The sequence below is a fragment of the Echeneis naucrates genome, chromosome 3 (genome assembly GCF_900963305.1).
Source record: "Echeneis naucrates chromosome 3, fEcheNa1.1, whole genome shotgun sequence".
Taxonomy (NCBI): domain Eukaryota; kingdom Metazoa; phylum Chordata; class Actinopteri; order Carangiformes; family Echeneidae; genus Echeneis; species Echeneis naucrates.
Genome location: NC_042513.1, coordinates 15,238,258 through 15,253,213, shown reverse-complemented (window position 1 = coordinate 15,253,213; position 14,956 = coordinate 15,238,258). Strand labels below are relative to the sequence as shown.

General features: G+C 41.3%; 1 protein-coding gene across 1 annotated transcript; it reads right to left on the bottom strand.

Annotated features, from left to right (window-relative positions):
• Positions 1–8,885: 8,885 nt before the first annotated feature.
• LOC115041324 (tetraspanin-18-like) lies at positions 8,886–13,084 on the bottom strand. The gene is made up of 7 exons (XM_029498701.1): positions 12,998–13,084; positions 12,502–12,696; positions 11,728–11,802; positions 11,189–11,287; positions 10,928–11,095; positions 10,523–10,606; positions 8,886–10,162 (listed from the first exon to the last, which is right to left on the bottom strand). The coding sequence occupies exons 1-7, from the start codon at positions 13,058–13,060 to the stop codon at positions 10,115–10,117; spliced, it is 732 nt and encodes a 243-aa protein (XP_029354561.1). The 5' UTR covers positions 13,061–13,084; the 3' UTR covers positions 8,886–10,114.
• Between the last annotated feature and the right edge of the window lie 1,872 nt (positions 13,085–14,956).

Sequence of the window (14,956 nt, the reverse complement as noted above, 5' to 3'; positions counted from 1 at the left end):
GTGATAACATGTTGTGCACGCTATCACTCAAACTCCTGTGCTGGCAACCATCAGCAGAGTAATTAAATACCAAAAACATTACATCAATAGATTTATGAATTTGTGCATCTTGATTATGGTAAAACTATGTATTTCAAATCCTGTAAAATAAAATTAATCAGCGTAGAGTTAACAGAATGACATCTTCAGCCTTCACATTAATTCTCCAGTTCTGTTTACCTTTCAACTACAGAATAAATTATTGACCTCATGGGGAGAAGTGCAGCAGTGTTTCTCTAGCCTTGGGACTTTTTTGTGCTTCAGCTTTTAAATGCAGTACGTGTATTCGAGTTGGAAGGTCACTGAACAGAAATACAAAGTCTGTTTCCAGTTTGCCTCGGGACTTTGTGGTGACCTTAATGGTTTCTATTGAAGCCTAATGAGAGCCTACAGAAATAATCACAAAGTGGTGCTCAAACAGGGCAGTTTTATTGATTTTGTGAATTATGTGAACTCGGCCCACACTTTTCCTACTGTACACAGCCAGAACCTATGATTTCTTGTCCCACTCTGTGAGAGTCAATCAGGTTTGTTTCCAGTAAAGTTTTTTCAAACAAACAGTTTATAAAAGTGGACCAAGTGGACTCTGGGTCTGAACAGTGAAATGTTCATTCTATCTAATGATCATCAGAGGGCGACTCCATGGGTTATAAAAGGAGGTCAGATTATATTGAAGTCTTTGGGAGAGCGACGCGACTTCTGCTTTGATTTATTGGTTCAGTAAATGTTTTCCTACAGCCCTGTGATGGACCGGAAACCTGTCTAAGGTGTACACTGCCCTCATCGAAAAATGTGACCTGGGATTGGTTCTAGCACCCTCATGACGACCGAGACTACCTCCAGAATTTGGGAGTGGAGAGGATGGCACGGCCTGCCGGCAGACCTGACCTCAAACCCATCGAACACTTGTGGGATCGGTTTGGGTGTGCTGTTCATGCCAGGCTGACCGACACGAGCAGCATTTTCAACAAATGCTGGTTCAATCATCCAGTCCACCAAATACCAATCAAGAGTCAGATGATTTGGCAAATTTTTCATGGGCACAGCTCATGTACTCAGCTCTGCTGCTCACCCCTAAAAACATCCATGGTTTCAGGGCCCAAGGCTCACAAACGAGTTCTATTATTTCTATCAAAGTTTCATGCATATGAAACACAACCCTCAGAGTCCATTTTCTTAACGTAATAAAACTAATCATTATCATATGGAGAGCAAATCTCAAGTCACCAAGAATGTGTGTCAGCTTGGGCAGCTACAGCTCCTTACACCACATCCATCAACTTTGGACTCTCTTGACTGCTCTCGTAGTCATAAAATGAAACTTTACGACACTTCCAGGAAAATCTGGATCGTGCTGTGAGTAATAGTTACTCTCTACGCTGCTGCAATCTTTTATGGGGCCTTTTGTGAGCAGAATGTTTGACAGAGAGCTGCAGAGATTAGCGCAGCGGACCTCCTATCAAGTGCAAAGAAACAAAGTCACACATTGATCAAATCACAGTATTAAGATGTACTACTATAACAATTTGTATCCCTCTAATCGAAAAACAGACCTGCTGCCACCATGACAACTGAAATCCTGCTATTACATAATATATTTACTTGTGCCTCTAAAAGCCAGAACAGCCACTCTGGCTAGCCCAGAGAGAGAAAACGTGTTGTCAGAGCCTAAACAGGAAGTGTGTCGGATGAGATAAGAGAAGAGACACTCCAGTGACGTGTTCCCACTGTTCGATAATTCTGTTACTGTATTATCAGGGCTAAAAGACCTTTTTTGACCAGAATCAAATCTTTGTGGTAGGTCAGTTGAAGTATCAGTTCACCAAGAAAGCATATTTTCTGACTTCCCATTTACATCCCCACACAGATAGTTTTGGTTTTTATCCTGGTTCTATCCAGGTTTTGATATACAACATCTGTGTTTGAAATGTCTGCCTTCGCCACAAAGGAGATGCTTTCCCAGGAACTCATTGGCTGATCCAATAAATATTTGCAGATCTCAGGTTAACACTCAGAGAAACCAAATCCTGCAGTGTTGTTGTGTGAAGCTGCTCAACTTTGGGGGCGTAGCTGAGGGAGGATACAAGTTTGTTGTGACATTAAAGAGTTCCTGAAGTCCTGACAGCTGGTTTCAAGGCAAAGTGGGAGCTTTTCTCTGTGGACTGAGGCCTTTGATACTTTCATTGTGAGCACATTAACATATAATCCCTTAATGTTTTATCTTTTAATGTGAAGGAGAAAAGAAGGTGGAAAAGAAAAGGGGCAAAAGATATTTTTCCATAAACTAGAGGATTTACATTTTTGAACTTCACTTAAACTCTAGAGTAAACCAAGCTGGAAAATTTGACCATTGTGTTGATTTTTCTCCTCAACCTTTGCACCAGTTTGTTTGGGTGGTTTGTGGGATCACCTGCCAGCTCAGTCTAAATACAAAGCATCCTTGAGCATACATTCCTCTCAGCTGCTTTTCCCTGCCTCAATTCACTACAGTAACAAATGAACAGGCGGATCAGTGAAGCTCTCTGCTGCCTCAGTCTCACGCTGTACACATATAACTCCCTGCAAACATGGATATAAATGTACACGTATAAATATGGACATGAAAACAACATCAGGGGGGCTTTGATGACCACACAGCACTGTTGTTGTGGTTGCACATGTTGCTCGGTTGTGGCTACTTTTCTTATTGTTGGATTGTTTCCCTCCTGATGATTCAGGCTAATGCATTCCTTCCAGGTTACTGTAACTGCATTTGTTCTTTTTTGGAGAAAAGACAAGTGACCTTTTGCATTTTATATACTATCAACAAATTCCATCCATACAATTTCACTCACAGCTATGGCTTTTATAAGTTACTATACAAGATCAGTTTGAGCTAAAACCTAAACCTGAATGAGGTGATGGAGCTGTTCCACCTTCAAAAGCTGAACTGGAACAGAAAAACTGTGTGAGCCAGGAAAGTGGGAAAGAGATAAAAACTGCAAATTAAGTAATTCACCAATTTGCAATGGACTTGTAACAACTCTAGTCTAAAACTGAATAAATGGAACTGTAGCAAACAAATCCTTTGAGGGCAGGACACAACTAATGCAAAGAGCAGAGAACAAAGAAGATAAACTCACTCAGTGACTGAGCAGAGCAGTCATGGAGCAGCAACTGAACATGCACTGACAATCTGACCAAGAGCTGAGGAAGAGGCAGGATCTAAATACAGCAGCTGATGAGACTGAGGGTCAGGTGTGTCAGGTAACTGGTGCTGTGGCACCAGGGGGCGGAGGCAAGCTCACACAAGGCCAGGGAAAACAGAAGTAGGAGCGGCAGCGAGCAGCAGCAAATCATACAAAACTGAATAAAGCATGGTGCACAATGTGGCATTTAGAACCGGCAAACTGGACTGATATTGGTGGTAAAGGCACAAATGGGGGAAGAACGGCACCAGCTGGTTGGCAGAGCAGACACAACATGATGCAGCAGATAAGCTGTGAAACAAATCCTGACACCCCTTCAGCGCAGCACAATACTGCTGTTCCTGTACCAGGACTTCACAGGGCAGGATGTGCATAAATACATCATCTTGACCAAAGCTTGTGTTCTATCTCTGGACCTGCAGAGACAGATTTCTTAAATTGTTTCGAGGAAATGTAGACTGTGGACGAAAGTTTAAATCAACCTCATCTTGATTAATGTCCTGTCTTGAGATATTCCAGCTTGAACAGGCACACAAGAGCTCAATAAGAGACACTGAATCTTCCACATCCTGTGAAACCTACAGATAATCATCTGATGTTCTGTTTAATAACAAACACAGCCCACACACTGACCTGGAGCTCAGGCCTGAACATGCACAGACAGAAAACCAGTAACAATGAAATGAATCCATGAATCTTCTTGTTGGTTGTAGTTAAAGCTGTCTTCTTCTCTCTCTCTCTCTCAGCTTTTTCACCACAGCAAGTCAGCTCCATGACTGGCACGGTTGATTTGCCTACATTTTTTACGCCGGATGCCCTTCCTGTCACAACCCTCCCAATTTATCCAGGCTTGGGACCAGCACAGTCCTACCACTGGTTTGTGTTGTGGCTTGAATTTTAATCCCGGGCCTCTTCATGCAATGTATGCAGCCCTACCCTGTGCTATGTCCCAGTATCAATCCACTATCAATCATATTTCTGTTTGAGATACCAAACAGCTGGTTGTCTCCGTACTTAATGCACAGCTGTGATGGTGTTAATAATCTTCTCAGTGACTTTAACTGGATAAAGGTGTTTATTTCCCAAAAACTGCTCCTTTAAAAAATAAATAATAAACTGAATAAACTGCTGTCTGCTGTAATAAGTTGTGATAATATTACCACCAAGTGGATGAAGTCTGAATTACATCCTGTGGCGTCTTCCTTTACAGGACAGTTCAGAATTTATGATATAATGGGCCGAGGAGAAACACACACACAGACAAAAAATATCTAATAATGAAGCCTTTAAAAAGCTGATCACAAACATTTCTGTCTTGTTGTCTGAACAGTATGATACTGTGCATGCAACAAGACGCAGGGAATTGGTTTCATATTTACTTTTTATATCTGCCCTTTTCTTTTATATGTGCTTGTTTGTTGTACATAGAAAATCAATATATTGCACATGTGTGAAACGTTTCTGTGGTCAAGCGGTTAATGAAGCAATTACACAACATAGAAACACAGTTTTGTTCACGTGACTACATACATACAGACTTTGTTCTATTGTCCCTTGATATTCCAACATGGCAACAGCAATATCAACACAATTTTCAGATAGGTGAGAGGACACAATAGAGTACAATGTGTCTGTAAGAACCATGAGCACGCAAACACACACCTAACATTCACACTTACTAGTCATATAACCACTAGATAATATACCATAGCGAGTTTTATTTATAGCTTTGTGCAGAACGAGTGCAGATTGTGTTGATTTACTGTGTTTTTTCCTATTAGGAGCTTAACTGAGGCATCTATGTTTCACTGAATAAATAATGAATTAATTTCTACTTATTATCTCCTACATGCAAACAAGGCCAAAGTGTGGAGAACAACGAGTGTCCAGGAGTGACCTGAAAGACACAAGCACAGGTTGATTGTCTTAGTTTGTGTTAGGTTCAGTTAATTTCTTAATGAAGGATTCAATGCTTTAGGAGGGGGCAAACAACCCAAACACAACAAGGTCACGCCAACTGTTACTGAGAAATATATTGTCAGTTATGTCCCTTTTTAACAAGTGCTATAGTAAGTCAAATAGTCACGAGAGCACCAAATGTATAGAAATCCACTGCTGACAGTAAGCCCTGAGAAATGCACAATTTCCCAACATTTGAGTTAAGTTTGCGAAAATCTAAAGAAAGCGGCTCTTTTAGAAAATGGCAGATCTATCATCTCTATGATTGTTGACATTAATAAAAATATAGTCACCAATGTCAGTACTGTCCTTCAAAGGAAAAGTTCACAATCAATAATAAGATCATTTTCTGGAAAGATTAATCCAGACAAGAGAACTAAACAGACTCTGTCTCTGATCAGCTGCTTGCCTGACTGCAGGCGCAGGTCACCATGTAGGGAGACACAATTTCAGTTGTAGGAAACCAGTCGGACCCTGACTGTCTCAACTGTTCCTTCATGAAGACGTGTATTTTCTGTAACACCTGACTTCCTGTTTACCTTGAGTAAAACTCTGGTTCTTGATAGCATTTCATTATACGGACAGTGACAGAAAACAAGACCCCAAGAGGAACAACTGGACATTTTAGAGGAAATTCAAAATAAGTTATGAACAAAGTACTTCTGTAAATAAAACTGGGAACATAATGATACTGTTAAGTGTGGGAATCAGGTGAAACTTATGGCCCCATTAACTTTTACACATTTGCCACGTGATGAAACTCGTGCCCCCATGTCTGCTTCATGTAAACATACCTGCCAGACTCGCTCTGCTCTTTGGTGCTGAAGTAACAGACTCTAAAGACGCAAACACATCCTGTTAGTTCACAGTGTCACTGACAGAAATGCAGCACCCACACCTACTGAACTCACCTGCCATCCTGGCCAGTTCCATGCTGTAGTCAGAGAACTCATGACGCTTGTTCACAGAACAAACATGGACCCCTAAATCGTCCATCTTGACCTGCTGAATGGTGAGCGATATGTTGCCGGGAGTGTAAATGATGGTGTAGCCGGCGGTGCAATTCTGGAAACCTTTGTGTTTGATGTAGTGACACAGCAGCTTGTTGCTTGGGCTCCTCCACTGCACAGACAGCTGGGAGATCTGAGTGTGATCTTCATAGTGATAGGAACATATCAAAGTGACCGGCTCACCAGGCTGACAGAGCACTTTCACAGCACAGCCTGGAGACAGAGGAGGTCCCTGTCAAATTAAAGGTGCAGACAGTCTAAAGGTGGCTGTTAAAGGTGCAGACAGTCTAAAGGTAGTCCTCCATGTGGTCTTTGATTGTAAAGTAGGTTCTGTTTGTTTACAACAACATATTTGAACCAGCAGAGAAATGTTCAGTGTTTTACAGGTAATTTAATCTTTTCATCCAGAGTGCTAGATGATTTTTGCTTTTTTCCAAGTTTGGGTTTTAGAAAATTGAGCCAATTGTGAGTTGTGAAAAAGGAAAATGAACCCTGAAACCCACCCACCACATTTGGATCAGGAATATGTATTGTCATAATGGACAGAAAGTGCAAGATTAATGATACAAGCTAAAAAAGAAATGAAATCCTTACCTTCTCCGACCAGATGTGTCAAAACTAGTCCAAAGTACACTGCAGCCATCACAGTCTGATCAAGAAGTGTCCTCCACATTTGGTGATGTGTTACTAACAGCTTCGAATACTTACATGAATATAAAGATTCTGGTGCTCAAAAGTTGGATACAGCCCTGGCCCTTATTTTACTTTCACTTTCCAAGCGGTATCAGTTTGCAAGCGTTGGCATGAATATAAATGTTCTGATCTCGTGGTTACTAGGTATCCAAAGACTCACTGCTATCTGACCCTTAATGTTGTTTGTATTTGTGCCAGAGAAGAATAAATCTGTATCACTGACTCACAGTCGGTCTTTGTTTATCCAGCCCAGGGACTTTCCACTTCATGGGGTTGGACATGACAAGCAGAATCGACAGCCTGTACACAAAGAACAGCTATAACATCATGAACACTGACTTGCCATGGCAGCTGTCTGTAGGTGGGACACATGGAGCGGCAGGTGGACAGTTTGCCCTGAAGTTTATATGTTAAATGGTAAAATATGCAGCGAGCATGTTTAACAAGGACCAAGCCGGGACGTTTAAAGCACTAAGTCAGAGCATCTCCAACACTGCAACTCTGTGATATGTTCCTGGTCTGGGCACATGGGCAGAGTAACGGAAGAAGCTCCATCAGGTCTGGTCTGATAGATCGGGTTTTCTTTTATATCGTGTGCATGGTTGATGTTTTGGAGGATATTCTGCTGGGAATCTTTGGGTCTTGTTATCCATGTGGATGTTACTTTAACACGTAGCACCAACTTTAACATTGTTCAGACCAAATCCACATCCAGAACATAGAGGATCTGCTGCTAACATCCAGAGGTCCAGAGGAGTCCAGACCTAAACCGGTCAGAGTCACACTGCTAATAACAAACCATACAGAGCAGCCTTTCAATTGCGTCACATTGTCTTTTCAAGACCTAAGAAAAATATTTTCACTCTTCATACATTATCTGAATGTTGTAAAAGTGCGTAATGGGATTCCCTGTGCAACAGATAAAGTTAAACAAGTCATTCATTCATCATCAACCGCTTATCTGTCTCTGGGCCATGGGGAGTGCTGGAGCCAATCCCAGCTCACACTGGACGAGAGCGGGTCACCAGTCCATCACGGGGCCAACACACAGAGACAGACAGAGACCAACAACCACTCACACTCACACTCAGAGTCACCAGTTAACCCAAACATGATGTCTTTGGACGGTGGGAGGAAAGCGGAGTACCCGGAGGAAACCCACACAGCCACGGGGAGAACATGTAAACTCCACACAGAAAGGCCGAACCCACAACCTTCTGATTGTGGGGCAACAGTGCTAAATTAACAATATGAAGTTAAAATTTTTTTAAAATTTTCTGAGATCCCTTCGTGAGGCTTGGTTCATATTTTAAAACATCACCTGCGATTAGACACTTTCGTCTGCATACTGTATGACCCCCCCCCCAAAAAAATCACCACTTTAATCACAGCAGTGAGTTTAATCTTAATTGGTGCAATTTGTACAAATCCACAACAATTTTAAAATACACACAAATTAAAATTACATTTTATAATTCCTGCCAAAATCAATATGGTTTCACTGAGCACAAAGAGGAAAAGCACACTGTACACTACCACTGTCCTAATAAGGATTGTTTTACACTCACACTCACGCATACTCTCACACATGATAATGTGTGAATTTACAGCTGCTCCATGACAAATTTAAATATTACTTCACTTATCGTAACACAAATTCTAGACAAATGTACAAACTCTTGTAAACAGGTTTTTAAAAATGAAAACTGCTGTGGAAAGACTGAACTGTGTGTAATACTCTTATTTTGAACACATCAAACCTCCTGCAAGAACATGGAGCGATTTAGTACTTTAAAGTGAGTTCTCAAAGTCCAACTTTTCTCTTTCACAAGAAATAAACTGGTGAGAAAATACTTTTGCATTTCTCAGTTTGAATGAGCAAATTGGCAGAGGAAAAGTGTCATATTTTGCCTATAAGAATATTTTGATGAAAATATACTAATATTTTGAGAGTTGCTGTCTTTTTTTTTTTTTTTTCTTCCATTAACTGGTAAATTTACACCAAATATGTGTTAGTAGGTGTTTAGTCAACAACATGATGTCACCTTGGCTTTTTGGATGGAAATTGAAGAAAGAGGTTCTCATGATTTCAGATTGCTGTGCTCCGTCACAAATGTTAAACATATTCTATAAAAGCTGCTCTGTTGTCCATCTTTAGGGCAATGTGTCGCCTTCATTTTCCATCTGGGTCTGTAACTCTATCTTAAATCAGAGGACACGTCATGCAGAGGTCTATGAAAGTCTGGTCCTACCAACTGGTCTGGTTTAACTTTTGTTGTCCTTGCAGTTACATTACAAAAACCAGCTCTTGTTGCCTAGCAATCTGGACCAAAAAAAAAAAAAAAAAACACTTCTTTCCCTATAACCTGAAGTCGTAGGGCCTTTTAACGTTTTAACTGTTAGCAGAACATTTGGATTTAAGAGTGCAATCCCTCTACAATTCTTTCCAGGTGTGCAGGGAGGATTACACGTTCCACCATAGATGTTACTGTCACTCTTTGAAAGCAGAGATTCAAGCTTTTAGCTGTTAAGTTTTACTTGACAATTTGAAGGTTTTAAATTTGTGCAGTTTAAAGACTTAAGAATATGACACTGAACATGAGGAAACCTGACGGGTTCGTTTATCATGAGATGAAAACATTCTTGCATGAGGCCTAACGCTCTGTGTTTTTGTGTTTGATTTTCAGTTTCAAACAGCAGCATCCCCGTCGTTTTTCCACATACCAGCTGTAAAACAACATTTTTCTTGTGACTCTGCCAGCACTGACTGTTGTGAGCGCTCAGCGTGGGAGAATGTGTGCTGGTGGTCCACGGTAGCTGAAGTGTATCATGCAGAACTGTGCTGATTCCCTATGATCCTGGACTCAACCGTCATGCTGAGATCAAGGACATCAGCCTGTAAACTCTGTGTTGTGCTTCCAGTTTCCTGGCCACAGACCAGTCCTGGACTGAAGTGAATTTCATGTTTAGCTTTCAGACCCTGGACTCACCAGTTATAAACCCTTTGGTAAACCATATCTTGGCCTCGGGTAACTGATTACTTCCTGTGTGTGTCTATTGTGCCTGCTGCCACTGTGAAGTACAAAATGATGCCACAAAACCAATGAGACACTTAAACTATCACTGTACAAATACATTTCATATTTTACAGTTTTCCTTCCCTTCTGCATGTGCCTTTTTGACAGCTGATGATAATGATGATGATGGCAGATCGTGCTGTGGCCGTTACTGGATTCCTTTGAACAAACACATTGCAAACACCATGGCAAAGAGCTGGAGGGAGGAGGAGGCAGAGATTAGATCGTGTTAAAGCTTTCTGTGGCAAAAAACCTGTTTGTTTATGTCTGAATATGATTTGTGGGTTCCATTTTTTATTTGGTTATCCCATCTTGGCTTTTTATTATGGTTTACAGTGTTTTTATCTCTAAAATTAAGAAACTTTAAATGTCAGTTTTTTGTCTTTTCTTGTCTGACGAGGTACAATCTCCTATTTCAGTGAACAGTCGGTACAGTTGTTGTTTAACCTGACTTATTTTAGGGTATTAAAATCTACACCACTGATTCCACTTTTAAACAAAAAAGGGGGAATCTTTTTGTATTTATATGCAGTGGTTAAAAAAACACTGTACGTACTTCAATGGTCAGCACCACAATGGCCAGAGCTCCTGCTGTGTAGATGTACGTCTCAAAGTGGTCGACCATTGCGGAGTAACAGCCCTGCACGAGAAAACAGAGTTAGTCTTAACTCACGGCCTCATCATTACTCCATAATCATTAATCACAAATTCTAACAGCCCTAATAAAAGTCATGTGTCATTTTTTTTTTGTCCAGATTTTAGGTGTCAGGGAAAAAAATTTTGGAACTGTAGCTGTTTTTATTATTTTTTATATGAAAAACATTGATTGTTGCCTTTATATATTTAAAATGGCTCAACCTAGATGAACAGTGTTCAGTAAAAATTACAACAATGCATTGTTGTCTAGTTTCCTTTGTCGGTAGCCTGGTTTGTGAAAAAGAATTGTGCTTCCTCTAATAACCTTGTTGTGCCTGAAGGCCATGCTGCCGCTCACACACTGCTCCATACTGATATCTCCAGGGTAACTGTTCCTCTGGCAACAGGCCTCAGGCACCATCTTGTTGGAGTTGAGGAGCCTGAAGAGGCTCTCCTCAAAGTCCTCGGGACCATTTACACCACAGCAATCAAACTGCAAAGAGACGCATGATGGGAGAAGCAGACTGTGAGACTGTGTGGAATAAAAGGGAAATGAGGAGCAGTAATCATATCATTTCTGCCTCACTGTTGTCATGATGGCGTTCCATGTTGAGGCGAACACATCAGTGTTGTTGTGACCCTGATAGTGACGTTTCAGCTCTCTGGTGAAGTACTCCCTGGTCAACTGACAGAGACACAAACACGGCCATCAGCTGCCACCTCTGAATACACACACATTTAGCTATGGTTGCTCCAGCTGCATATTTTCATCCATCAATTAATTATCTGAACTACTCATCCATGCAGGAAGGGTGTGTGCGTGTGTTATTTTTTGTGTCATTTTTTACATGAAAAATTGCATCATGGGCTTTAAAACTGAACAAGGAAATTCCAATTTTGATCTATTTAGACTCATCAGCTAGTGACACAGCTTCCTGTCTAACACTGATCCAGAGAAATACAGATGTTACTTAGAGTTCTTTCCACATCATAATTATTATTGTTATTAAGGTTTCATCGTTATTGCAAAATAAGTCATTATGACTGCCTTAAGTTGAGCCTTGGTACATGAGAGACCACAGACAGAGCACGAGGTGAGCTGATCCTGACTGAGGCGCCACTCACGTGTTCCCTGAAGAGGAAGGCCAAGATGGCAGCTGCTAGCTCAGCGAGGAAGATGAAGAGGATGAGCATGAAAAACTGAGAGAGATAAGAAACAATAAACAAAGGCTTTATTATGACCCCAGATGATGAGAATTTCAAATTAAAATGGAATGAAATCAACTGAAGTACCATTATATTATTAATATATTTTAATAGCCGAGGAGAGAAAGAGCACTGGGACTGCACTGGAAAGTAAACTGACTGAGATCAACACTCCTGTATATTAATTTACAGAGTGCCTTTAAATAAACTGACTGTACATCACTAATAAATATCAGTGTGTGTGCTCATCAGACTGAGTCACAGCATTATCTCTGGGTCAGTTCCAAATTTCGTGTTTTGTTTTTCCTTTTGCTCTTGTACTCCCAGCATGATTGAAAATGAGGTGGTTAGGGTTGAGCACCTCTAGATGGCACACGTGTACTGTCTCATTCTTGTGTTGTATAACACAATCAGCCCTGCAAGCTGGTGGAGAGACAGTCACTATTGATATGTTTATTGGTATGTATACATTAAGAAAGAAATTAATTTTTTTTTTAAATGTATGATGTCTCACTTCGTTTGTGTATCTTGGTCTTACTTTTTGAAAATAATCAAAAGGATAAAAAATTTCTCAATACCAGCCTCACTAACCCAGTAACAGGCAATATTTCTCATTGTGCAGTGAAGTTAGTTTGAACATGAGATAATCACACCGGTTACATGTTAACAACAAAGAGCTGTTGACTGCCTCACAAAGAGCAGGAGACATTTGTTCTCCCTGATGGCTCCACAGCAGCCAAGGAAACCCAGCAGGAACAGCATGCTGCCCATGGCCAGGATGACATAGACCCCCGTGAACAGCAGGGGGTTGGCTGCCACAATCTCCCTGAAGCCCATTGGGTCCACCAGCACCCAAATGCCAACGCCCAGCAAGAAGGAGCCACCCAGCTGGGAGAGAGAGGGTTAATGAATCAGTCAGAACAGTAAGGACTGTAGCACAGATATTTACCGCACTGAGGGGGACTCAGGGGACAGATGAAGGACCAGCTGAGTCCACCCCATGTCTGCTTCCATCATCATCTTCAGCTTAATGTACAAATTTGTTTTGCAGCCCCACTGTTACAATGTGACCCAAAATGCAACAGGGCCATTAATGCTTCACAACTGGAAACAACAAGGACAGCTAATGGCCATTGAACAAGTCTGACTTCAGTCTGATTTAAAATAACAGAAGAAGAGTGGAACTCACAAAGATGAAGAAGTTGAAGATGAACATCAAGTACTTCATGCAGCTGAGGCAGTCCCCCTCCATGGCTGAGCCTCTCGCTGAAACCTGCCCCTGGCACTGCAAACACACACACACTTTGAAAATATAATTGAGCTGCTTTCACTGTGAAACCTCCTGTTTTATGTTATGTTTTACAAAAGCTGGCGACAGTATCCTATGAAATGAACATACAAGGTGGGAAAATTATTTTATTACTCTCTTTATTTATTATCTATTAACTCAAACTCAAGCAGTTGGACCTGTGACTAATAACTGAAAACTGATTCAAAATATAAATTATGAGAATTTCAGGAAACAGGATTGTCTTATTTTGATGCTGGCAGAGCATCTGCAGCTACTTAGAGAGGACTCAGTGAGGTTGGTCTTCAACTAATACCTTAGGGAGAGCTTCAACCATATCTCAGAGGGGACTGTTTGAAGCTGTGGTCACACAGATGATGTGGCCGTGATCACTGAACCTACTGGTGAACACCACAGGTGAGGGATGCCGTCAGGCTGAAGAGGGAGTCCTGTTAATCATGTTCAGCTGCGCACGACTCCTGACTGCTACCAGCAGGCCAAGTGCTGCCATCCTGACAGCTTTCAGGGCCGACACACAATTATACATACAGAGACAAACAGCCATTCACACTCACATTCAGGCCTACGGGCGATTCAGAGTCACCAATTCACCAATTAAAAATGCATGTCTTTGGATTGTGGGAGGAAGTCAGACAGGCCCAGGAACTGAACCCAGAAACTTATTGCTGTGAGGCCACAGCAGTAACCGACTTTCCATCATGCTGCCACGCTTTGGCAGTCACAGATTAAAAATTTGGACTTTGGACGAGAGAGAAAAAGTTTAGTGAGGCTGTGAGAAAAACTTTTGTTTGGCCCCAAAGAAATCTGGCAAAGGTTCAAACCTCTAAAGCGTTGATTTCACCTTTGAGACTCAGAGTCTATGCCCACTGTAATATACAGCCAATGCCTGTAACCAGAAAATCACGATGAAATACTGGATCGAACACAAAACATCAGACATCAGTTACACACTCAACCTTTAGTCCACGTTGTGCAGATGACATGAGCATGCACAGGAAGCTGGACAGAGACACGTGAAATGACACATCGGCAGTAACAGTTTTTGTCAGTTCGGGAGATGAGGCACTGACAGCCTGTCCCTGTGGGATCATATGACACATGGAGGGACATCAGCTGGTGCCAAGCAGGATATGTTGGTGTGAGTGAGGCCATCAGTGGGGGTGTGAAGAAGAGCAACTGTGCACTTATAGTCCTGATGGCGTTTTCAGCTGAGACTGACATACAGCCAGCTGCCACATCTAAATCAAATCAAATCTGATTTATTTATATGGCACCAAATCATAACAAAGTTGCATAAAAGCACTTTACACATAGAGCAGGTCGAAGACCAAACTCTTTATGGAGTTGTTAAAGAGACCCCACAAATCCTTCCAACAGCAGCACATCTGCTGATATCTGTACGTTTAATTAGGGACATCACTGCAGCCTGGGTCATTTAAAATCTTTAAATGATAATGTTAACGGTCTTCATTTGTCATTACTTTTCTACAGTTAACCTTAGATTTTTCATTATAAATATTTATAAGATTTTTAGAGTTTTACCCACATTTTTTGAATATTCCTAATCTTTTTTCATTGGCATTTAATTCCTTTTACTGTGCCTGTGTGCATGTTTGTCTGTTTGCACATGTGCAATATCAGCTCTCTGTAATTATTTTCCGTCTCCCTGTTAAGGGTTAGGGTTAGAGTTAGGCGAGTGTGTGACATTTGTCTGATGGAGACATCGCCTGTCTGTGGGATTAAATCCAGCAGGGTTAAGTGAAAACTAACAGCTGTCCTCTGATTTTTCCTTTAACAGAATCGATGCAGCGCCTACCACCAGTGATTCCTGCTCATTTA